Source organism: Equus asinus, chromosome 12 (assembly GCF_041296235.1).
Source record: "Equus asinus isolate D_3611 breed Donkey chromosome 12, EquAss-T2T_v2, whole genome shotgun sequence".
In the NCBI taxonomy this organism is placed as follows: domain Eukaryota; kingdom Metazoa; phylum Chordata; class Mammalia; order Perissodactyla; family Equidae; genus Equus; species Equus asinus.
Window position 1 is genome coordinate 81,731,737 of NC_091801.1, and position 27,425 is coordinate 81,759,161.

General features: G+C 40.5%; 1 protein-coding gene across 13 annotated transcripts in view; it reads right to left on the minus strand.

Moving 5' to 3' along the window:
* The window catches only part of TRAPPC9 (trafficking protein particle complex subunit 9), a 623,416-nt gene that overhangs the window by 225,120 nt on the left and 370,871 nt on the right, over nucleotides 1-27,425 (minus strand). For all 13 annotated transcript variants that reach the window (XM_044781131.2, XM_044781133.2, XM_070481660.1 and 10 more), the window contains one exon: nucleotides 1,431-1,541. In XM_044781131.2, the coding sequence (XP_044637066.1) occupies nucleotides 1,431-1,541 (111 nt within the window). The remainder of the gene's footprint in view (nucleotides 1-1,430; nucleotides 1,542-27,425) is intronic.

The window sequence follows — 27,425 nt, forward strand, 5'->3', positions numbered from 1 at the left end:
TAAGGCTCCCTCACTCAGCATAAAGTTCCTGAGATTCGCCCATGTTGGTGTGTGTATTAAGAACTTGCTAGTTTTTGTTACTGAGCACTATTCCATTTATAGGAAAATGCTACCATTTGTTGATCCATTCTCCGGTAATGGACACCTGGGCTCTTTCTGGTTTTTGGCCAGGAACATTCTTGTATAGTCTTTTTGTGAACATACATTTAAATTTTTTTTTTTTAATAAATAGCCAGAGTTGGAATTGCTGGGCAAAGAGTAGGTGTATGTTTGGTTTTATAAGAAACTTCCAGACCTTCTTCAAAAGTGGTTGCACTACTGTATATGCCACCAAAGCATGCGAGCTCCAGACGCTTCACATGCTCACCAACATTTGGTTGGTGTCAGTCTTTTATTTTAACCATTCTAATGGACGTGTAGTAGTATCTCATTGTGGTTTGAATTTGCGTCTCCCCCACTGACTAATGATGTTAATGTCAGCTATATTTTTTTTAACATTTTACTTCCTCAAAATAAAAGAGAAAGAGAGAAAGAAACACAGAAAGACAGAGAGAGACAGGGAGAGATCTGGAGCAAATATAGCAAAATGCTTAAATCTGCAACATGGGTATGCTGGTTTCTAAATTATTTTCTACACGTTTGAAGTATTTTGCAATTAAAAATAAAAATTGTATTCCATCTGTATCTTATTCCATCTATAAGGGTATGCCCCTGACATCCAAGCTCGGCTTGAAGGCACAGCTTCTGGTCTAGGCAGAGACCCAGTAGGGAGTGAGCCAGGGCCTGGGGAAGGGGCCCTGCCACAGCAGAAGAGCGTCTTCCCAAAGTCACCGAGCTCCACCTGCCTTGGGACATGCCCTAGAGGTCCTGGCTTTGCTCCTGGTCAGCTCTCAGTCCCACTCAGCTCCTGCTGGGCCAGGGCGTGTCCTGTGGCTGACCCTGTCCCAGGGCTCGGTGGTGGCACATATCTTTGTCCTCCAGGGACTGGGCTTGGGTGATGCTGTACCTTTCGCAAAGGTCTAAGCTTGGCCTGGCTTTTTGTGGCACTAATTTCTCCAAGGAACTTCCTATTGATATTGATATACAGCCCCCAAATCAATACCCAGTATACCCAGATCCAGCTTTCTTAAGAATTTAAAAGATCTTGTTAGGTCTTGCCCAGATGTTTCAGTCCTCAGATGTGGTGCCTGAAAGCGCACGCCACTGCTTCCTCAGACGGACGTCATCCAGTTTTACCCTGACTCTTTACACTTGGCTCTAACTTGAAACCACTTCAGATTCTTTCACCAAACTTGAACGCGACTATGATGCCTCTGCAAGGGAGACGAGGCTGCCCATCCTCTGGGGTCTGAGGGTGGATTATTTCAGCATCTCCCCAGCAGGGGGATGAAAGCAGAGAGAGGAAGCAGGTGGGGCATGGGGACACTCACCGCTGGCACTCGCCGGCATGCAGGACGAGCTCTTCATTGCTCCGGGCGCTGACTGTCAGCTCGTGCTCCGTGGAGTTGAAGACATCCAGGAGCAGGTGGCACTGCCGGGTACTGCGTTGAAAAGACAAAGGAAAGTTGAGAATCGTCTGACAGCCAAAGAGGAGAGTGACTTTGCCTTTTTTCCCTCCCCGAAGATTTTCCACTACTTGAGAATGTCAGAAGTGCAATTTATCAAAATGTCAAGTGCCCCTAAACATAAAGTATTAATGAGACTCATTCCGAACAAAACCATGAACTCTAAAAACTAAGTTTGGACATGAGGTACTCCTTAGTACTGGGGACACATGCTTACAACACAGATGTGCCCTTCACAAACCAAGTGACCTTGGGAAGGTAATTCGAGTTCTCCAAGCCTCATGTACGTGAGGACTAGAATACCTGAGCCATAAGTCAGACAACCAGTGGGAACAGGCACCAGGCAAGGTGCCAGGCACTGCTCCATGGAGAGCTGTATGACAGCTGTCTGTGCTCACAGCTACCGTGAGTTCTTATAGAGACTACATCTTACTCCTCCGGAAAATATTGTAGGTCTACTCACTCACCACCCATGTGAAATCTCCACTCCTTTGTTTTCTCTACTACAGACGGTAAAAAGAAAAGTATTCAAGTTCCCATCACGTCTGCTCCAAAAGGAGGCCCATAGGACAAAGTCTGAGCCAATAAGAATAGCCTTCTGGAGACCTTCCATCCCAAATAAGAAGACAAGGCCTTGAGAGGAGAAGGCATTCACCCTTCAGCCTCCCTTGTTCCCTTTCCTTCCTCCCTGGAGATGAGTCCGAAGCCAAGTAGCTCAGCAACCCTTTGGAGGCAATGAAGACAAACGCTACAGGCTGACGCTGGCAGAGTGGGGGCCAGGAGGGGTCTGGGAAATGACAACACCTTCAGCAGATGAAGCAGCCCCATACTGCCTCCCATCCTCTAAACTCATTGGCTACATGCACAAAACAAAAAACCAGAGCACATGCTTCATTTGTGTTAGCAATCATTTGTTAGGTTTCCATTACAGTGGAAGGCTTTCCTAATCTAACACAGGATCCCAAATACCAAGTATCACAGCTGGCACTTGCCAGGTAGTCAATCAGTGTTTGCTGATCTAAACGGGACAGTTGTATCCACAACAGGAGCAGACACAGAAGGCAGCAACAGAGGCAGAAGCCATTCTTCCTCAAGGAGCAAGGTAAGTAGTTTTTCACAGAAAAAAAAAAAAGACTTGGAAAAGGATTTGTGCTTTGTGCTCTCAGTCATTTTCAGCTTAGTGTGACTTCAAAATAGGACCCGCTGAAGGGCATCTGAATTCTCACGTCTATTCTCAAAGTGTGGTGATGCAGAGCCTTGCTCGTTGTTAAGGAAAGGGGAGCACAGACTCACATTCGTGTGGCTGGGCTGCCTGCACCTTGTCATTTCATCGCAACAGCCCTAGGAGCTGATCCTCCCTAGACCCGAGTACAGGTGAAGAAAGTGAGGCTCAGGAGACGACGAAAAATGCTGGTGAGATGACAGACTCAAGACTTAGAACTCAAAATCCTGTCGTTTTCACAGTAGATGACAGCACTTATTCCAAATCCAAACCTTGTCCTTTGTTCTTTCCAGAGACGGGAACTGAGGTGGAGAGGGGTACAGTAACTTAGCCAGGGGTTCACACACACACGCACAAACACAACACCATCAAAAGGCCACAGGGAATCTGTGAAATACCAATTTTTCAAAATGTGTACGTGTAAGCTACTCTCAAGGGAGGAAGGTAACGCAGCAGCTTCACCGTTTCTGTTGTAGATGCCGTTAGATGTTGCAGGACACAGGTCTGCAGAGAGCAGGTTCACACTGGCCGGCTCTGGGTCCTCTGGCTGGGGCTGTCTTCCCCAGAGGTTCAGCACTTGGAAAACATTCATTAGCTCTGACAGCTGCCTACAAGAGGCCTCTTCCTCAGCTCACGGAGAAATGAGCTTTCAAGAATGAAGATCTATTCCGCCTCTGTCATAACTTCATGAAAGCTTTAATCACAGCAAAATCTTTCATCAGGAAAGGGAATTCGTAAAACATTTATCAGAAGAGGAAAATTGAAGTGATTTTTTAAAAGTACGGAAGAAAACGTTCAAATATATGTTGTTTTCACTCTAGAATATGGTAGTCAGAAAACTGCTCAGGAATGAACAATATCAATGCATAACACTTTGTGTCTCTGTTTTTTCTGACTCACTGACTGTGGGGGTGTCTTAATCCAGTATTTCTCTTCCTTCTAATTGTTGACATTATGATATTGGTGGATCTTTACTATCTATTATTCATAAATCAATTCCTTTTCCCCAAATGCAGTAGCATTTTGTGCCCACCATAATGTTATTTACGCTGTGTATCTTTCCATAACACTACTATTTAAGTTTTATGCTCTATTTGAACATATAGTTTACTTTTAATTCTTGCTTGCTTTTGTTTTTGTTTTGTTTTCTGGATCCATCTTTCTGAAGTACAGGGAAACCCAAGAAAGCTTCCTGGAAGAACTAGATTAGACCAAGTCTTTGAAGGGCAGCTCCACCTGCCTGGCTTGGGGCAGAGGTGGGGACGAGGGCCCATCAGCAGGGAAGAATCTGGAGTAAAGTTGGGGGAGGGGGCAAGGCTGCCAGGTGGAAAGGAGATGTGCGTTCCAGGCAGGGAGAGCAGCACACGTGAAACCACCTTGATATAGTCAGTGCATGCTACTTCCTCTGCCCAGAACTGGACACTGCATTAATTGATTCTTCTAACAAATATAAATATCTCCTGAGTGCCTGCTGTGTGCCAGGTACTGTTCTAGGCACCTGGGATATGGAAGTGAACAAGAAAAACAGGATCTTTGCTTTTAAGGAAATCACACTCTTCTGAGGGGAGAAGGCTGGAAAAGATGAGGGGAGTTAAAAAAAAATGAAAAAAAAATTTTCATCATATTTTGTAAAATGAGGAAAAATAGGTTCAAAAAGGTTGCTGAATAGAGGGTTAAGACACACACCCACAAACAAAAGCAATAACATTCCTATAAAGCAACTAAAACCAATTACAAAATAAAATTTTTCAGAAAATATATTTACAATAGCAATGTACCTAGGAATAAAACTAACAAATGTACGAAGGATATTTCTGGAGAAAATTCTAAAGTTTTATGGAATGGTATTAAATAAGATGAATAAATGCAGAGATGTGTTATCTTCAAGGATGGGAAACCTTAATATTTTTGAAGAAGTCACCTCTTTCCAAATTTATATAAATTCAATGCAACTCAAAGAAAAATCCCAATAGAGTTTTGGTTTTGATCAAACTTGACATGCTGATTCTAAAATTTACATATAAGAGCAAAGGGCCAAGAACATGGAAAACAATGATAAAGACAACTTTTGGAAGGGATGTGGCCAACCAGATATCAAGAATTGTTATAAAAGTGTAATAACGAAGGCAGTGGTACTAGGAGAGTGATAGATAAATACATCAGTGAAATAAAAAAGAGCACAGAAGCAGATCCACGAATACAGAGGAACTGGATATATGATTGAGGGGGCATTGATGATTAGTAAGAAGAAAGTTCAATAAATAGTGCGGGTACAAATGGTTATGCACATAGACAGAAAATGCTATCCCTACCTCACACCATGAACAAAATGAATTCTGAATATATTCAGCAACTAACTAAACGTAAAAAGCAATATTTAAAATCCTTTAAAAGAAAATATAGGTGAACAGCTTATGACCTTGAAAGAGAGAAAAATTTCTCAAATGAATTCCAGACACACAACATATAAAGTAATCTTCAAAAAGGGTACCAAGAACACAATGGAGAAAGGACAGTCTTCAATAAATGATGGATCAACTGGATATTCACATGCAAAAGAATGAAATTGGACCCTTATCTAACACCTTATACAAAAATCAACTCAAAATGGATTAAGGACCTGAATGTAAGACCTGAAACTGTACAACTACTAGAAGAAAACAGGGGAAAGCTTCTCGACACTGGAGTCTGGGCAATGATTTTTTGGATATGACCCCAAAAGCACAGGCAACAAAAGGAAAATAAAGTGGGATTGTATCAAACTAAAAAGCTTCTGCATGGCAAAGGAAATAATCAATAGAGTGAAAAGACAACCAACAGAAAAGGAAAAAATACTTGGAAACCATATATCTGATAAGGAATTAATATCCAAAATATATAAGGAACTCAACTCAATAGCAAAAAAACAAATAACCCAATTAAAAAATTAGCAAAGGACTTGAATACACATTTCTCAAAAGAAGACATGCCAACAGCCAGTAGGTATATGAAAAGATGCTCAGCATCACCAATTATCAGAAAAATGCAAACCACAATGAGATACCACCTCACACCTGTTAGAATGTTAGAATTCTCAAAAAGACAGTAACAAGTATCAGTGTGGCTATATATATACACACATACAATAGAATATTCTTCAGCCTTAAAAAAGAAGGAAATTCTGCCATTTGTGACAACGAGGATGAACCTGGAAGACAGGCTATGTGAAATAAGCCAGACACAGAAGGACAAGTACAGCATGATTCACTTATATGTGAAATCTAAGACAGTTTCAGTCATAGAAGCACAGAACAGAACGATGGTTGCCAGAAGCTGGGGAGTCAGGAAAACGGGGAGATTGGTCAAACGGTATGAAGTTTCAGTTATGCAGAATGAATAAGTTCTGGAGATCTAATATACAGCATGGTAACCACAGTTAAGAATACTATATTGTATACATGGAACTTGCTAGGAGAGTAGATCTTTGTTGTTCTCACCACACACACACACAAACAAATACTAACTATGTTAGGTGATGGATATGTTAATTATTTTGATTGTGGCAATCATTTTACAATGTATACACATATCAAAACATCACATTATACATCTTAAATGTATACAATTTTACCTCAGTAAAGCTGGAAAAAATATGTAAAGGAAAAGATTGAAATGTTTGGCTGTATTAAAATTAAGAACTTCCGTACAATGAAAAACACTAAAAGCCAAAGCAAAGATAAGATAGCTGCAAAAATGTATTTTCAACAGATAAAACTGATGAAGGATTAGAATTCTGAATTTATACAGAACTCCTATAAATCAATAAGAAAGAAATGATCCAATAGAAAGTCAAGCAAAGGACAAGAATGGACAAATTAAACTAGAGGAAACCCAATGGCCAACAAACAGGAAGAGAAGCTCAATGCAACTAGTAGTCAGAGAAATGGAAATAAAATCCTAAGATGCTATTTCCCACCCAACCCATTGGAAATATTGAAAAAGTGCTCCAATACCAAGTATTGGCAAAGATGCAGATCAACAAGAAACATGGGAATTCTCGTTCACTGCTGCCAGGGGTACAGACTGGAAGAACTCCTCGAAAGAGCAGATCAGCAACATGTAGTCAAGTGGTAGATGAGTACGCTTTGACCTAACAATTCAACTTCTACTCACCTACCTTGGATCAACTCTCTGAGTTTGGCACAAGGATATACTCTAAAATGTTCACTGCAGCGTTGTTTATAAAATCAAATAACTGCTTTTAACTAAGTGCACATCAACTGGAGAGCAGATAAGTCTGCTACGATCATACATTGTAAGTCTATATATAAGTGAAAATTCCTCACCACAGATAAGTCTCATGTTAATAAAGGTGGGTGAATAGCAAGTTGCAGAAAATACTACACAGTATACACTCATATCAAACTTAAAATATTTAAAAATACTCTATAGTTTAGAGTAATCAAATTTAGTCATACCTGGGGAGGGAGGAAGAGAAACAGTGTCACAGAGGAACATGCAGAGCTTTAACAGTATCATTTGTATTTCTTTAAGTTAAAAAAAATAGAAGTAAAAACAGAAGAATGTTAAAATGACAAATCTGTGTGGTGGTTCGATTATTATCCCTTTGACCTTTCTTAACATGTTGCTTATACTTAAAACGTTCCATAGGAAGTATTTTTAAAGTCCCTTAGAATATTGCTTAGCCTGGGTTCCCCCCAGACAGCAGAGCATGAAGAAACGGCTGGCATAGAGCTCATGTTTGGTCAGGTGATGCCAAGAGGAGCGGGAGTGCCAGCAGAGTGAGGTGGGGAAAGTGGAAACGCAACAGCACACACCACGTGATCAGGGTGTGTTAGTGAGCTGGCCACCTCATGGGCAGCTGGGGCTCAGTCCCACTGGTCCCTCTGAGGAGCTGTGGGGACCGTGTCTCAGATCTGTGCACCTGAGACAGACGGAACTACTTCTCTACCAGTTCCTGCCCTCACTGGTCAAGCTTTCCCCCAAAGGGGTCAGTTCTCTCACACTTCATGCGTGCACTGTGCAGAGCAGTACCCAGGTTGCAGTCACAGAGAAGGCATTTAAAATGTCCCAGAAATCAAGAGCTGCTCAGCACAGCTAAGTTGAGGTGTTGTCAGGTTACCCCTGCATAAATCTGGTTGCCACAGAAACGGCTGGCATAAAAAGTGGGCTGGGGGGCCAGCCTGCTGGCCTAGCAGTTAAGTTTGCACACTCTGCTCCAGCGGCCCAGGGTTCACCAGTTCGGATGCCAGGCATGGACCTACACACCGCTTATCAAACCATGCTGTGGCAGGCATCTCACATATAAAGTGGAGGAGGATGGGCTCAGATGTTAGCTCAGGGCCACTCTTCCTCAGCAAAAAGAGGAGGATTGGTGGCGGATGTTAGCTCAGGTCTAATCTTCCTCAAAATAAAAAGTGGGCAAGGACATGAGTCAGGGAACAAGACACGTGTGATGCAAACATATTTTAAAAATTAAGTGCATCTCCTGAGATCATAAATAGGGATAAAAACTGACTTCAGATGTGAGGGCCTCTCTGATGAAATGACATTTTATTTGAGACTCACATGACAAGAAAGCAACCATGAAGGCTTTCCAGAGAGAAGGCAGTTAATGCCAAAATCTTAAGGCATGCTGTAATCAAGGAACAGAACAAGCGAAGAAGAGAGTAGTATAAAATTAATGATAAGGTCATGACAAAAAGTTCAGATTTGATTCTAAGCATGATGGGAAGCTATTTTTAGAGTTTTAAGCAGATGAGTGACATGAATTGTTTTATGTTTAAAAAACTGATGAGTTCCTATTCTGGAAAAGACGAAGAAAGCAGAAAGACTCTACCCTGTTTCGCCTATTGAATGCAACTATAAATTATAGATCTAATGCATGCATAGATACAATGCATCTAGAGCAGCTATTTGAAGACTCAAAGTAAACTGTAGAAGGTAAATTGAGATAGAAGATCAGAAGTCAAAGTTTCTCCAGACTGGGAGTGAGTTTCCGTTTCTCTCCAGTCCCACCTGGCCTGAACTTGAAGGCGGTCCAGAGCTCAGAGGTACCCACTGCGTATAGACAGGCATGGCGCTAAGAGAAGCCTTCTCTTCTTTGTCTGAAGAGTGAGAAAGGGTACGATGAAGGAGGTGTAGGGGGTCCTCTAGGTTTTCTCTTTTCTCCAAGCCTAGCCCCTGGGCAGTACCATGGGGCACCAGCATCACGATGGCAGTCATGGCTGCAGGACATATACAACTCTGAGGGCAGGAAACTGCTTCTCTGATCGAAAGGACTGAAGTGTCACAACCATGGGGCCAGTCCCATCACTTTTATTTCCCTCTCTATTCCCTGGCCAATTAGTCCCACACACAAACACACAGAGGAGGAACTCAAACTCTGATTTTGTTGAAGGTGGACAGGGAAGGGAGGCCCCTGAAAAGTGCTGGGGAGACTGCAGAAAGGAGAGCGATGGAGAGAGGGGTTTGATAACGTGGTACATCACTGGGCTCACTGTGGAGCTGAGCATGAGGGGGTAGGATCCTGAGCAGCAAACCCTGGGCTTTGGTAACTGAGCTCCAGGGAAGAACACTGGGAGACACACACATGGGACTGATCCAAGAGGCCCCACAAACACTCTGAAACCAGGACTGCAGCACAGCCCCAGAGGGTGTGCCAGGATTGTGGTGTGGACCGTCCACTGAAACAAAAATATCAGCATTCTCCTCAAGATACAGACAAGATCCCAACATCTCACAACATTGTATTTGAAATGCCCATAACATAATCTAAAATAACTCTGAATAGGAAGAACCAGGAAAATGTCAACTTGCAAGGGAAAATAAAATCAACAGACAACAACCTCAAGATGACAATCTTATCATAACAAGTCTCTAAACACATTCCGAGAAGTAATGGTGAACACACTTGAAACAAATGAAAAGATGAAAAATTTCAGCAAAAAAAAAAGGGGACATAAAGAAGAATCAAAGGAAAACTTTAGAAAAGAAAAAATGGAACTGAAAAATCCGGATAGTGAACTATCTCAGTAATAGGATAAGCAGACATAAAATCAGGAAAGGATATGACAAATGACATAAAAAAGGATACAGAATAAACGAACAATACCATTGACCAATTGGATCTAATTGACACGTAATGAACACTCCACTCCAAAAACAGCAGAATATCCATACTTCAAGTGTACATGCAACAAGTACCAAAACAGACCGTATTCTAGGCCGTGAAAAAGAAATCTCTAGCAACTTTAAAAGAATAAAAATCATACCAAGTACAATTTTGGACCACAAAGGAATTAAACTAGTAAAGTTGAAGACAGATTAATAAATTATCCAAAAAGCAGAGAGACAACAGAGAGAAAGAAAGACTGGAAAAAAATAAACAGTCCTATGGGACCAAAAAAGCTCTAAAAGTCATGTCATAGGAGTTTCAGAAACAAAAAAGAAAAAAACATGCAGCTTTTGAAGAAATAATGGCTTAAAATTCCCCCAAATTTGGTGAAAGACACAAACTTACAGATTCAGGAAGCTCAGCAAACCCCAACGAGTATAAATTTACAGAAATCTATGCCTAAACATCATAATCAGATTAAACTGTACGAGGTAAGGAAAAGAAACACTCTGACAGCAGCCTGAGCAAACAAGGCATTTGGTACGAGGGACGCAGTGATTCAACGTCTGAAGACTTCTCGTCAGAAACCACGGAGGGCAGAGGAAGCAAAACATTCTTCAACTGCAGAAAGAAAAGAACTGCCAACCCAGGAGTCCTCATCTAGGGAAAATATCCTTCAGGAGTGAAGGGGGAATAAAGACTTTCTCAGACAAAGGGCAAGTAAGAAAGTTAGTCACCAGCAGAACTTCTCTAAAGGATATGTTGAAGGAAGGTCTTCAGACGAAAGGGAAATAATACTACAAGGAAAGTTGGAACATGAGGAATGAAGAAAGAGCAAGAAAAAAACAGGTAAATATCGGTTAAAAATAATTTCTCAAGTTATTTAAAGGCTGTATGATGATTAAATGCAAGAATTAAAACAGTGTCTGGGCTTTCAAAGTATGCTCATATAATATATAACGCAGCTACAACGTAAGGAGAGGGTAACAGGACTTATATGGTTTTGTGTTTCCACATTCTGTTTGACGCAATAAAATACTAATTCTAAGCAAACTGTGAAAAGGTAAGAGTGTATACTGTAATCCCTAGAGTGACCACTAAAATATACTATACAAAGAGATAGTTAAAAACACAACATATAAATTAAAATGGAATTATACTAAAAAAATTTCCAATAATCTAAAATAAGACAGGAAAGGAGAAACAGAACAACGACTACAACAAAGAAAACAGTGAATAAAAAGAACATAAATTTAAAAACTAAAATGATAAACCTAAATCCAAACATATCAAGAGTTACAGTAAATGTAAATGGCCCAAACATTATACTGAATGGACGGAGACTGTCAGAATGGATTAAAAAAAACAAAAAAAAAACAAGATTCAACTATATGCTATTTAGAATAAATTCACTTTAAAGATAACGATATAGATAAGCTAAAAAGTTCAAGAATAGAAAAACATATACCAAGCAAACACTAATTTAAAAAAAACCTGGAGTATTCTATTAATATCAGGCATTTCAGAGTACACTTCAGAGCAGGAAAAATAAGCAGTGATAAGGAGGAACATTATACATTGACAAAAGCATTAATTCACCAATAGTACATAATAATTCTTAATGAATATGCCACTAACTAAAGAGCTTCAAAAATATATAAAAGAAAAACTGAGAGAACTGAATGGAGAAATGGACAAAACCACCATTATAGTTGAGACTTTAACACTCCTCTCTCAGTAATTGACAGATCAAGAAGACATAAAATTAGCATAGGAGAAATAAACAACCTCATCAACCAACTGGATCTGATTGACACTTAGAGAACACTCCACCCAACAAAAGAAGAATACACATACTTCTCAAGTGTTCAGCAACATTCACCATCTGGACCATATTCTAGGCCATGAAAAAAATTCCTAACAATTTTAAAAGAAAAGAAATCATACAAAGTATGCTCTCAGACCACAATAGAAATAACCAAGAGATCAACAGCAGAAAGAAATCTAGAAAATCTCCAAATGCTTGAAAATTAACCAACACACTTCAAGATAACCCCCCTTGGTCAAAGAGGAAGTCTCAAGAGAAATCAGAAAATATTTTGAAGTGAATAAAAATAAAATGCAACATATCAAAATTAGTGGATGAAGCTAAAGCAGTGCTTAGAGGAAAATTTACAGCATTAAAGGATTATATTACAAGAGAAAAAAGGCTCCAAACCAACATCCTAAGCTTCTATCTTAAGAAACACGAAAAAGAACCAAAACTCAAAGCAAGCATAGGAAGAAAGTAATAAGAGCAGATCATGAAACTGAAAACAAAAAAACACAGAAAAACCCAATAATGGATAAAATTAAAAACTGATCCTTTAAAAAGACCCATAAAATTGATAAACCTCTAGCCAAAGTGACAAAGGAGAAAACAGAAGACACAAATGACCAAGAATGAAGGAGGCCACAGGTGCCACAGACATTGGAAGGATAATAAGGACATACTAGGAACAACTCTGCTCACATAAATTTGACAACTCAGATGAAATGAACCAATTTCTTAAAATTCACAAACTACCAAAACTTATCCAAGAAAAAATAGGTAACCTGCAAATACTATATCTATGAAATAAACTGAATCTACTGTTAAAAACATTCTGAAAAAGAAATCTCCAGGTCCAGAATGTTTCCAAATAAATTCTTTTAAAAATTCAAAAAGAAGGACCAGCCTAGTGGCACAGCTGTTAAGTGCACACGTTCTGCTTCGGTGGCCCGGGGTTCGCCGGTCCAGATCCGGGGTGTGGACATGGCACCACTTGGCAAGCCATGCTGTGGCAGGCATCCCACATATAAAGTAGAGGAAGATGGGCACGGGTGTTAGCTCAGGGCCAGGCTTCCTCAGCAAAAAGAGGAGGATTGGCAGCAGATATTAGCTCAGGGCTGATCTTCCTCAAAAAAAAATTTTTTTCCAAAAAGAAGTAATCCACATAATCTCATCCAGAAAATAAAAGGGGATATTTCCAAAATCACTTATGAAGCTAGTACTATCCAATACCAAAACTAGACAAAGATAAAAGAAAAAACCACAAAAGAATATCCCTCATGAATATAGAAGAAATAATCCTCCAAAAAATTTTTGATGCAGAAAATGCACTTGACAAAATTAAAATTCCATTCATAACTTACAAATAAAACTAGTAACAGAATATCCTTAATCTGATAAAGGGCATTTGTAGGTGGAAAACTACAAAATACCGATGAACAAATTCAAAGACTTGAACAAATCAAGACACATACCGTGTTCACAGACTGGAAGGCTCAACATAATTATCAGTTCTCCCCAAACTGATCTATAGATTTGACAACTACAATCAAAATTCTAGGTGGACATTTTATAGACAGAGACAACCTGATTTGAAATTTTATATGGAAATACAAAAGAACTATGATGTAGAAAACAATTGAAAAATAAAAGGAAAATGGTGGAACACTCACATTACCCAATTTTAAGACTTACTATAAATGTACGCTAATCAAAACAGTGTGTTATTGGTGAAAAAATAAACACACAGGTAGTTGGAGCAGAATAAAGAGTCCGGAAATAGAATTACATAGACATGGCCATTTGATTTTTGACAATGCTGCAAAAGGAAATCCAATGGAGAAAAGATAGTCTTTTCAACAAATGGTGTTGGAAAAATTGGACATTCATTTGCAAAAAAGAAAAGAACCTTAACCTAAACTTCACAATTTATACAAAAATTGCTCCAAAGATATCTAAATGTAAAATATAAAACTATAAAGCTTGCATAAGAAACATAAAAGAAAATCTTTCATGACCAAAAGGACCCATAAAAGAAAAAATCGATAAATTAGACTTGATAAAATAATTTTTTGCTTATAAAAGATACTATTAACAGAATGAAAAAACAAGCTACAGAAATTGAAGAAAACATTTACAAACTACATATCCAACACAAAGAACTTGTATCTATAACATATAAAAAAATGTTTAAACTCAACATTAAGAACACAAATAACCCAACAAAGAAATGGGCAAAAAGACTTGGACAGACAGTTCCACAAAAGGCAAATAAGCACATGAAAACACGTTCAACATCACTCACCATTAGGGAAATACAGACTAAAACTATGGCAGGATACCACTACACACCTACCAAAACGGCTTGAAAGAAAAACCACAATGCCAAGTGCTAACGAGGAAAGGGCAAATAGAAGCCTTATATACTGCTGGTGGGACTGCAAAACCATCCTGCCACTCTGGAAAACAGCATGGCAGTAGCTTATACAGCTAAATATACGCTGACCACATAGCCCCGTAATTCCACTCCTACCTAGTTGCCCTAGAGAAATGAAAGCTTATGTTCACAAAAACACTATAAACAGGTATTTACAGCAGCTCTATTCATAATCCCAAAAACCTAGGAACAACCCAAATGTCTTTGAACTGGTGAATCGATTGACAAACTGTGGTCCATCTATACAATGGAAATCTCAGCAATGAAAAAAAAACACAACTATTAATATACTCGACAACATGGATGGATCTCAAAATCAACATGGCAAGTGAAAAAAGTCACTTTTCAAAAGGTTACACATAGTATGGTTCCATTTATATAATATTCTGGAAAAGTCAAGACTACAGCGATGGAAAACAGACACATAGCTGGAGAACAGATCAGCTGTTGCTGTAGGTTAGGGGTGGGCACAGGGTGTGATTATAAGGGGCAGCCAGATGAAGTTTTGGGAGGTGATGAAACTGTTCTTTATCCTGTTTGTGGGGTATACAAGAATCTATATGTGTGTTGGAATGCATAAAACTATACCAGAAAAGTCAGTTTTACTGTACGTTAATTTAAAATTTTTTAAATCAATGCGATTTAAAAATAAACATCCTGATGAGCTCTAGTACATAAAGTTTGTTCCGAATACCAGTCTTGTCATTTAATGGGTGTAGTAATATTTTAGGCAAGCCATTTAATTTCTCTGAGCCTCAGTTTCCCCAATAGAGACAAGAATGCCTATGGCATGGAATTATGAGGAAGCATCAACGAAAAAAAAAAAAGGAAGAGAAAGTGCTTTGTAAAACTACAAGTAGAACATTACATAAACAGGAGGGGTGACGATTGTTATTGGCCTGGGGGCTGTCAGGGGAGCAGTAAAAGGGAAGGCACACAGCCCGCCAACAAAAGCAGCCCCTGCTGATTATTCGATACTGACTCAGCTAACAGTTGAGTAGGAGAAATTCCCACGCCAAGGTCCGAGTCTATCTAAAAACCACGGCGCCGCGACCAGACAGCAAGTGGGTTCTTCCTCCTGCTGAGTCTGGTCGATATCTCCCAGGCCTCCCAGGGTCCAAACCTCAAATATTTGGTCATTCCTAGCAGAGCAGGAAAGTGAGTGAACACAAAGCCCAAACAGGTAGCCATGGCCACACACACCTTTGGTCAAATTCATGTGGTCTTTTAAAATTCTATAAGCCTGTCTATTTTCTCATTTTGTCTTTTTCCCAGAAAAAACTAGTAGCCAGTTTCAGGATGGAGGGTTTTCTTGTAAGTCTTAAGAAAGCCAGGAAGCTGAATTCAATCTAAAGTGATGAAAAAATAGAACAAAGAATTAGAATGTCCTTCTGGTGATATGGTCTCATCTTCACTTCTGCTACACTAAGTTACTGAGCTTTTGAATCTCATCAGACTATGAATAACTTACTGTCTACTAAATGCAATGCAAGGACCCGCTGAAAGAGATCCGTGGGCTCTAAGGGAGACTTACTGAATCAGACCTAGGCAGTAACACCCAGGGACTCTGCCATACTCTGGGTTTGGGCCTCACTATGCAAGTTGGCCCTACAGAAATAGAAGGAACTCAACTCTTAATAGTGAGAAAGACAAGCGTGCACACAGTGGCATAGGAAACAAGCCGAAAATGTTCCTGGAAGGAAATGACACTTGCACTCCCTGAGGGACCAAAAGCTTACGAGCAGGCCTGCAATGGGAGAGTCTTCTAGACAGAGAACCACGTGTGCAAAGGCCGAGGGCTGGAGCAGCGTGGCTTGTTTAGGGAGCTTCCAGGAATTTCCTCACAGCAGTGAGGAAGCACACGTGGTGAGCAAACACAGGCCGCGAGATAGGCTGGATGAGCTACAGAAACACTGTGTGCCAAGCTCCGGAACTGGACCACGACTGACAGAGAACAGGGACTCACTGAGGGACCCTAAGAAAGGAAGGGGCAAATTGTGCTTGTGTTTTAGAACACTTCGGCATCTGCTTGGAGAAAGAACTGAAAAGCGAGAGCTTGAAGGCAAAGAGATTTGAAAATTGTTACAACTGTGCAAGACAAGGATGAGGAGGCTGACCCTGGGGACAAAAGTGACAGGCCTGAGTCAGTATGTAGCTATTAAAGCCGAAAGGTCAGATTTGGTGATGGCCTGGAACACGGGAGCATTTCCCCGTGGACAACTGACATGCAACCTGGCCTCTGTGAAGGGTCTTGGGGCTTCAAATTATTAAAGGCAGAAAGGGCCTTTGTTTCTAATTTTTTAATTAGTAAGTTTTAAAATAATGTTTTAAAAATTTCCCCTTAAGAGAAACACTTTGGAACGGCTATAATAAAAAAGACATACAATAACAAATGTCAGCAAGAGTGTGTAGAAATTGGAACCCTCAAACACTGCTAGTTGGAACGCAAAATGGTACAGCCACTTTGGAAAACAGTCAGGCAGCTCCTTAAATAATTAAACAGAGTCATCACATGATCCAGTAATTCCCCTCCTAGGTGTACTCAAGAGAAATAAAAACATACATCCACACAAAAACTTGTACACGAATATTCATAACAGCATTATTCATAACAGCCAAAAAGTGGAATCAATCCAAATGTTCACCACCTAATGAATGGATAAACAAAATGTAGTATATCCATGCAATGGAATACTATTCAGCAACAAAAGGACATGACACACTGATACTTCATCCCGGGTGAACCTTGAAAACGTTATGCTAAGGGAAAGACACTGGTCACATATTGCATGTTTCCATTTGTATGAAATATCTTGAACCAGCAAATCTATAGCTACGAGAGTAGATCTGCGGTTGCCTAGGGTAAGGGTAGGGGGAGTAAGGAATGAGGAGTGACTGCTAATGGGTACAGGGCTTCTTTTAGGGGAATGCAAAGTTCTAAAATAAGATTGTGGTGCTGGTTGAACAACTCTGTGACTATACTAAACACACTGAATTATACAGTATAAGTGGGTGAAGTGTATGGTATGTAAAGGATGTTTCAGTAAAGCTGTTTAAATACAAAGAAACCGTCTGAGAGCCTAAGGGTTTAGGACGGGAGCTCCCAGGAGTTGCTGGAGATTGGATGAACAGGCTCACAGCTCAGACCCAGCCTGCTGCAGCTCTCAATGGACTGACACTCAGGACCACAGTGGTTCTGATGAACATTTCATTTACTCTCTGTTACACTGTCTAATTTGTACTCATAGTGGACCACAGGTAAGAGAAAAGAGCCATGAAGACCACACGTTAAGAAGGCATGAAAATGACAGTGCAACTGTGCCTTGGGTCACTGTCACCAGGTCTGTGAGTTGGGCACATGTAGACACCTGTGGTGCCTCAAAACATGAGGTTAAAAAGAAACAGATGAGGACTGTGTGCAGTTTGGCTTTTCATTTTCTGGGAATGAAGACAAGCCAAATCAAACAGGGTTATTTATGGAAAAGCACTTGCAAATAACAACCTGAAATCGTGTTTCATGTATCACCATTTGAAATGAACTCTACAACGATTAAACAAACGAGTAAAATTTGAAAACACAAAAACGCAAGAATTCTAAACATAAGGTCACAAAACCTATCTTTTAACATATGTTCAACCCCTAAATCAAACATGACATAGGCATTTTTAATTGATGTTTATAAATCAGACTTTTAAAATATATTAAATAAGGTATATTACTTGTTAAACAGAAAAAACTTTAAATCTGTCTTTAAATAATAAATATTGATCTTGCTTTAAAATGAACATCAATACATAATATTTAATAATATAAATCTAAAATAAAATATGGATCACTTAAAATTATTGATTTTAATAATTTTATAATATGTATCAGTAAGATATAAAATAAGTTCCCTCAAGATACACCTACGAGCAGAGTCAGAAAAATGGGAGGTGGTACACTTGGGTGGCTCATAACCAGTTGACACTTGGAAGCAGAGAGTGCTAATTACTGAGTCAACGTCAGCTGAGATGGACTGTCAGCTGCTCCTGCCCATGACAGGCTGGGTCCCAGCTCCTGGCCTGTACAGATCTACAATATGTTAATAATTGGAAAGACGATGAAAAGCATGATCATTTCGGGGACACAAGCCAACAGGTGCAGGACGGGATGAAGCAAACATGTCAAGTTGTTAAGCTCCCTTCCACCCTGAGATTCTATGAACTGACTGAACTGTCAAGGCAATTTCAGGGTGGGAGTGCTGTGGTAGGCTACATCACCAGTCAGGACATGTTCTCCAGCCACTTTTCTCACAAATGCAGGTCTCCCAGCACCCCTTCTCACGTCCTCTCCAGGGCGCTCCTCACAGCGCAGCCTCAGTGACTGACGGGAAGAGGGTGGAGCTGCTGGGCACGGGCCAGGGCTTCCCTCTAAGTAACACAGCCCTTGTCTTCTTATCAGCCACCACGAGGAGATTCACTAGCTGGCTGTCCCTCTGCCACTTCCACAAGCCAAGAGGGTGAGTCCCTACCTTGCCCTTGACCACTCTTTCTGAGGATTTCTGAGACGTAAAGCAGCCACTGATGGTGGAGTCTGAATGATAAAATCTCCAACAAAGGAGAGGGAGCAGGCAGACAGTTTGCCTCGGAGCTGCAGCGGGGCTCGACCAGGCACCTACCTCAGAGCAAAGCACAGGGTACACCTCTAGAGGGGATGACGTACCCTGCGGCTCATTTATTTCAGCCACCAGCCCTCTCACGGCCTACTACTTCTTGCAGATGTTAAATACCTTGTCATAGACACATAGGCTAAATATGTCAAAAAAAAAAAAAAAAAACAAAAACTTAGAAAGTTCATTAGATTAAAAAATATTACAAAGGGGTCTTAATTTGGCACTCAAGATAATTCCTTTCAATATTTACTTTCTACAGTTCCCAACTGCAGACTTGAAAATTTTATATCCCATTGGGGAAGGCAGGGTATAGGGTGCACAGGATCTCCCTGTATATTTTTTTTCTCAACTTTCTGTGAATCTATAATTGTTTGAAAACAAACTGAAAAAAAAACGATGTAGGTCTGAATCAGACCAACAGAACTGAAACACCAATTCATTTTCCATCATCGGGGGGGGCAGGGGGAGAAGAGGTTTTGTCTCCAGTCCTGTAACTCTTTCCAGGGTTTAGACACATAAGCTATTTAGAGCATTTTTTTCCCCTGTGAAAATCTACTTATCACAAAATAAAACAAAACCCCCATTTCCACACTGGGTCAACCGACAGATAGTGGAATATCACTTCTGTGGTAGAAAACTGTTCCTGTTAGGAGAACACGCTGCTGTTGTCAAGACACCTCAGACAAATGGATGATGGCCCCGTTCATCATGCAGAGAAGATGACAAACCGAGCAAGGACCAGGAAACAAATATCATGGGCAGGATTACAGGGACGTAGATGGAAAAGCAATCGTGAAATGCGTTATATTGATTTATACTTTATACTTATTAAATTAGCAAAATATTGTACAATCTGCTTCCCTACGGTCTTGCCCTTCCCAGCACACGGCACCTGCACTTTTCCAGCTTCCCGGGACAAGAGCCATGGAGTTCTCACGCACCCTGGGTGGCAGCAAGTCTTAGCCTGTGTACTGCCCTTTCAAAGCACATCCAGAACCCAGTCCGCAGCCGTCCTCTCCCTCACTGCTACCCCAGGAGTGCTGCCGTGACCGTGTGATCCACACACCTCTGCATCCACCTTGCCCCACAGTGTGTTCTCCCCACAGCAGCTTCATGTTCCTTCACAGTACTTCTCACCTGGTATCTTTACGGTTGTTGTCTATACCACCTGGTAAATAGACCACCTGCGATATTTATGCTAATTGCCTATCCCTGCCCACTGAAATATCAACTCTTTTCGAGTAGGACCTTTATTTTATTCATTGCTGTGTGTCCAGTACCTAGCACAGTGCTTGGCACAGACTAGCCTACACAAAATTATTTCTTCCAGGAAGAAGGGGAGGGAGGGAGAGAGGGAAAATGCGGTGCTGGAGAGGCTGGGAAAAACAGGTATATTCATGTACACTTAGTTGTACTGCAGACTGGTAATATCTTGAGGGGCAGTTAGAAAATATACACCAAGATCTAGAAATTACTTATAACTTTTATATGCATTCCTTATATATTTATGCCATAAATAATTAATCAAGATTTAATTTTTAATAGTTATAACAAAATGTATATAATATTTTACATTTTAACATTGCCTTTTAGATTTTGATGGTTAAAAATTAGGTCTCCATCTCACACAGCATAGAAAAAATAAATAAAAGATGAATAATCCAAATGTAAAAATGTAAAATTATATTAGCAGGAAATCAAAGGAGAATATTTATATCATCTTGAGTAGGGGAAGTTTTTCAAAAAAAATACGAAACCCGGAAGTCACCAAGAACAAAATGATAATTTTACTACATAAAAATAAAAAGTATCCCAGGGCCAGCCCGGTGGCATACTGGTTAAGTTTGTGTGCTCTGCTTTGGAGGCCCAGGGTACACAGGTTCGGATCCTGGGAGCATATCTAGCACCGCTCATCATGTCATGCTATGGTGGAATCCCACAAAAAATAGAGGAAGATTGGCACAGATGTTAGCTCAGTGAGAATCTTCCTCAAGGAAAAAAAAAAAAAAGAGGAGCATTGGCAACAGATGTTAGCTCAGGGCCAATCTTCCTCACAAAAAAATAATTAATTAAAATAAATAAATAAGTATCCTGCAAAAAGGCACCATAAACAAAATTAAAATACAAATGATAAATTAGGATAAGATGAATATGTATAACACACAAAGTTTCTGCAGATCAATAAAAATGATTAAAACAAAACAATAAACTAAGATGATATATAAGGGGATAAACAGAAGAAATGCAAATGTTCAATAAATGTATAAAAAAGATGCTTTACTGGGGCTGGCCCAGTCGTGTAGTGGTTAAGTTCGCGCACTCCATTTCAGTGGCCCGGGGTTTGCAGTTTCAGATCCCGGGTGCGGACCCAGCACCGCTCATTAAGCCACGCTGTGGCAGTGTCCCACATAAAATAGAGGAAGATTGGCACAGATGTTAGGCTCAGTGACAATCTTCCTCAAGCAAAAAGAGGAAGATTGGCAACAGATGCGAGCTCAGGGCCAATCCTCCTCACAGACATACACACACAAAAGATGCTTTACCTTACTTAAAATTAAGGTAATCAAAATTATAAACAACAGTGAGATACTTCTCATCCATCAAACTGGAAACAAGGAAAAAGAATGATATCCAGTGACATCTATGATGGGGAGAAATTCACATTCTTACACTTTCAGGAGCGTAAAATGTGGAAGAAAATTCCATAATGTATATTAAAACTAAAAATTCTTGGAATTTATACCACACAAACCACTCCACACATGCACAAAGATTTATGCACAAGAATGTTCAATGCAAAAACTGTTTGAAATCGCAAAAGCCTGAAAATGATCCAAATATCTCTCAATAGAGAAGCAGCTAAAACATGGTATATCCACACAATGGAAGAGTATGCAATTTGTGAGCAAATAAGGAGGGCTATGTGTACTGAAACAGAAAGATGATCGACATGTGTCTATATATTTTTTAATTTGCAGAAGATTAAGATTTTATTCTAAAAATCACAAATATTGTATATATATTTAGATGAATAAATAATTCAGAGAAATGTGCATCAAACTATAAATAATAGATGTCTGTATGACATTGCAACACATTCTCATTTTCTACTTAACATATTTCCATAAGGCATAAATTTTGTATAATGTGCTTAAATGACTTTGGCTTTCAGAAAAAATAAGTCGGAGAGAAAACACATTTTTTATATAATCCTTGCTACAACCCTGCAAGGCAAATACTTCCACTAGTACTTTCAGATAAGAAAACGCAGAGCTCAGAGCAGCTAAGAGACGTGCCCAAGCCAGGAACTACATCCATGTCTTCTAATTCTAAATCCTTTCTTCCCACCAGGAAAGCAAGGTATCTTGTCATTCAACAGTCACACACTGTGTCCCTACCATGTGCAGTAATCTTAGCGACTTATTTAAATAGAACAGGAAAACAAAGAGAAAGTCCTGCCTGTCACACATCTACAGAGACTAAGACAACAGGGAGAGACATCAACTGCGCGATCTCACGCTGGCTCTGTGCCGGGCCCTGCTCACAGGGGCTTATCCTAATCCTCACGACAATCCCGTAGGGAGTCCCCTTTTATGGAGATTCCATGTCTTGCCCAAACTGGCAGAGCTGGGACTCCAACGCAAGTCAGTCTGCCCCAAAACCCATTCTCTTCATCCCTCAGCTCTACTGCCTTCCGCTGGTTACCCCGTGGCTCCTCAAAGACCTGGGGGATCACGCAGCCATTATAACACAGGCTGACCAGTTCTCCTTCCTGTGCCTCACCCTCCAGCTATAAAATAGGATGAAAGTAAGGCAAGCCAATGCTTCCGAGCACATGACACGTGCCAAGTCCTAGTCCAAGTCTTACACAAGGATGGACGACGAACCTGTGAGGAAGGTGCAGTGAGGGCTCCGTATCACAGATAGGCAGCATAAGCACAGAGAGGTGGTAAAAGGCAGAAAATACTTCATAAGGGGGCAAACGGGTTACAGAGAGAGCAGAGCAACAGTGCCTAGCAACATCTCTAGCACTTAGTGGGTGCATCATAATGATGTAGTTCCTTTTACACATACTGGGACTGCAACTCCAAAAAAATATACATGCAACCAGGAGAAATGAAAAGTGCTGCTATCTTAGCAAATGGGACCCTAGGTTAATTGGTCAGAAATGCTTAGGTGCAAAAGATGAAGCTGCTCTTTGGTGCTGGCTAGGCAGGTAGAGCCAGGTGACATTAAGGCGCATGGCATCAGCAGCCACTGTGGTCCACTCTGATCCTTACCTCGTCTCTCAGCGCACCTCTCCAAGAACCTGCACTCTGGCCCCAAACTTCTCACTGCTCCCTGCACTGAGCCCCCATGCCTGCTCCAGTCACTCCCATCCTATTGGAGGAGAACCATCCTTCTCCCACTTTGCCAACGAACTCCCAGTGCAGCTCCTGCAACCATCAACGAAATGTACTTGTTCTTTCTTCACAGCCCCCACCACACACCATTCACACCCTAGTTGTAATAGTTATTTAACAATCCACTATTCACTGCTTATTTTATGCTAAGCACTTCACTGGGCGCTGCCGATATGTGCTTCCTTTAGAGAGGTGCTAGCAAGGTGGGAGAAAGACCAACAACAGGCCATTAGGATCCGCTGAGATGAGTGATATCCTAAGGACATCCATAGGGCCAGCTGCCACAAAGCTGGTGTGTGTTTACATGGCTCATGCCTTCAACCCTAGAATGTGGCACACAATTGTTGCATGCACGTGCGCACATACACAAGAAAAATGACAACACCCACTGTTCAATTTTCCACCTTGTGTCAGCACCGTATTAGACGCCTCATATATATCTTTTAAACCTTACCACGACCCTGCAAGACCAACGTTCTCTCTATTTTGAGATGAAGGGATAATGATGATTAAAGAAACATGAATGACTTGCTCAAGACCACAGATCAAATAAGCAGTAGAATCTAAATCTGAAATCAGATACAGGTACAGTTGGTTCTGAATCCTGGTGCTTGTTAAAATTCTAAATGCTTGTTAAATTCAAAACCAATTTAATAAATAAATATAGCAACTTGAAAAAGATCAACCGTGATAAAATCCAACATTAAAATTGCCTTTATTGTGCGTCTGTGAGCACAGGCTCCCCACGGAGCAGAGCTGTCCGACCCCATGGGGGGAAATGGAATTTTTCTAAATGGCCGGGGATAAGCGCTGTGATGTGTCAAGTGGTGTGATTGCTATTAATAATGTAATAACTATTACAGCCTACGCCCTGCTCAGAGGAGCGTATTCTTCATATAGCTCAGAGTAGCGATGTATAAGATTGGGTCATTTATCGTTAACAGGCTGGAAAGAAATTGCTCCTCAGAAGAGAGGGAGGCTTGGCATTCAGACAGGGGCGGCGAGGCCCAATCCATTTCAATCTGGTCCCTAACAACATTACCAGCCAGCTTTGTGGAAAAAGTGAATCTTGCAGGTAATTGATCTCCTAAATGAAAGTCAGCTGGGACCTATGTACACCCCTGGGGGAGGAGGTTAAAAAAGCGATGAGAATTCCACCTCCCGTCCAGATTGTGCTTTGGCGCTGAGAAAACAACTGTCCCCTCTATTGTTTAATTTGATTCTTTTATCACCCCGATGAGGTGAGCAGAGCCAAGGTGATCACTCTAGTCAGGGACGAGAAGGCTGAAGCCAGGAGAGATAAAGAGGCTTCTAAAGACACAGCGGGGTAAGAAGCAGAATGAAAACTGGAACCCAGGTCTCTGGACCCCCAGTTCAGAGGACATGCAGCAGAAAGCATGGGTTTTGGTGCCAACAAGGCCATAATTCAAATTGCATCTCTTCCACTCATTAAGGTGTGCAACGCAGGATGAGTTATGTACCATCTCTAATATAATGCCAACTTCAACGGGTCCTCTGGAATTTAAATGGGATGCTGAACACAACAGACCTAGGACACTCCCTAGAACAGGGTAGGCCCTGAATAAATAGGATTTCCCTTCCCCCGTTCTCTGCTAGAACATTACCATTAAAATTTACCAGTGAGGGGCTGGCCAAGTGGTTAAGCTCACGCGCTCCACTTCAGTGGCCTGGGGTTCGCTGGTTCAGATCCTGGGTGCAGACCTACACACCACTCATGAGGCCATGCTGTGGTGGCGTCCCACACAGAAGAGCTAGAATGACTCACAACTAGGACATACAACTATGTACCAGGGCTTTGGGGAGGAAAAGAGAAAAATTGCCAACAGATGTTTGCTCAGGGCTAACCTTCCTCACAAAAAAAAGTTACCAATGAGAAAAAATGCTGAAATTATCAATATTAATGAGAGGAGCAGGTACACAAACTACCCCAGGAGGAAATGACTTAATATCCGTTTGTAATTTTTAGAAAGTCATTCCTTTTACACAAAAGGACACCTGAACACATACAGTCTTGGTATTCTACATCTCGTCGTTCAATCATTCCTTAAGTCCTCACATGGCCCGACTGTGGGCCAAGGGTGCTAGGCCTTGAGGCACTAAGATCAACAACCCGGCTCCTGACCGCACAGAGCTAAGAATCTAGGGAGGGAAACAGACGCACAAGTTAGCCACACTCCCCCATTCCTCTCAGTGAATGGGTGGTGAAATCCTACTCAGTTTTCAAGAATTAGGACAATGTTTCATTTTCTATGATGCCTTCCCAGACTTCTCCCATAAAAATCAGGTGCTCTCTCTAAATGTAAGTATATTTTTGCATGGGAGCAACAAAATTTTAAAGTCAAGGTATAATTCAGATACAGTGAAATACACATACTGAATTATACAGTTTGACACATTTTCACATTTGTCTGCAACACCGTACCTCACGCCCATCAAGACAGACATTTCATCACCTCAGAAAGATGCTCTCTTCCTTCCAGGGTGACAACTGTTCGGGTTTGCCTGAGACTCAGGGCTCTGCCAGGACGAGGACATTTCAGAGCTAAAACCTAGAGAGTCCCAGGCACACTGGGACAGGGGGTAACCTAATCCCCTTAGGTCAGGCCCTGCCCCACCCAACCTCAACCCATAGCCAAGCACTGTTCAGACTTGTTTTATCACGGAATAGATTCTCCTGTTCTAGAAATTGGTACAAGTGGAGTCACACACTATCTCTACTTTTGTGACTAGATTCCTTTGATCAATAATATGATTTTGCACTTATTCCATGTTGTGTACATACCAGTAGTTCATTGTATTTCTGAGTAATATTCCCCTGTACAGGCATTTGGAGTTGTTTCCAGTTTGGAGTTACTATGAATAAAGCTGTTATGAAAATTCTTGCAGGAGTCTTTTTGGGGAAATGAATTTTTCTTTCTCTTGAGTAGGGTCACTGGGGAGGGAGATGTTAAAATTCATGAGAAACTGCCTGACCAATTTCTAAAATGGTTGTACCATTTTGCACTCCCAAAAGCAATTGATGGGAGTTCCAGGTGTTTCACACTCAGTTACTGTCGTTGGGGGTTGACAGTCTTCTCTAATTTCAGCCACTCTAGAGAGCATCCAGTGGCATGTCATTGTGGTTTTAATTTGCAGGTCCCTAATGATTAACGATGGGGAGCACTTCCAGGCGATTCCAGGCCGTTTGTAACCCTTCCTTTGTGAACTGGCTATTCACCTCTCCTGACCATTTTTTTAATTTCATTGTTTGTCTCTTCTCTATTTATTTTTAGGTTTCATTATACAGATTGGAGACAAGATCTTGGTTGCATAAATGTATTGAAAATATTTCCTCCCAGTGTGTGGCTTGATTTTTGATGAGCTGAGGCTTTTAATTTTGATAAAATCCATCTTATCAACTTTTTCTGTATGGTTAGTAGTTTCCGACCCCATCTGAGAAATCTTTGCCCCAAAGTTACAAAACTACCCTGCTACTTTTTCTTTGAGGAAATTTATGGTTAAAGTTTTCACACCTTGTTAAAAATCAACTGATCAAATGTGAGAGACTCTTTCTCTACAACATTATGGTCCACTGATCTCTATCTTTGCAAAACGCATATTCTCTTGATTACTGTAATTTTACATTGTCTTAAAATCATACAGCCTAAGTCCTCCAATTTAGTTTTTTTTTATCAAGCTATTTGCCTATTCTATTGGCAACAGTCTATTTCACTTGGAAATAATTTTAGAAACACCTTGCCAATTTCCACCACCCCAACAAAAGAAATCCTGCTGAGATTTTGATTTGGATTGCATGGAATATACAATCAAAGTTGAGAAAAAATTGTATCTTAGCAATAACTGACTCTTCCAATCAATAATCGTGGTATATCTCTCCAATTATTTGTCTTTTTAAATTTCCCTTAGCCGTGCCTCGTCACTTTCAAGGTAGACTCATATTTTAAAAAATTTATCCCTTAGTGTTGTTTTTTATCATAATGCATGTATGATTTTCAAAATTTCATTTTCAAATTATTAGTTGCTAATACATAAAAATACAACTGATTTCTGAATATTAACATGGTATCCTGTAATCTTGCTAACTTGATTTATTCTAATAAATTTTGGAGGGTAATAGATCTCTTAGAATATTTATGTATATGATCACATGTATCATGCAAGGACATGTGAATAATAACTGTATTTCACTTCAAAA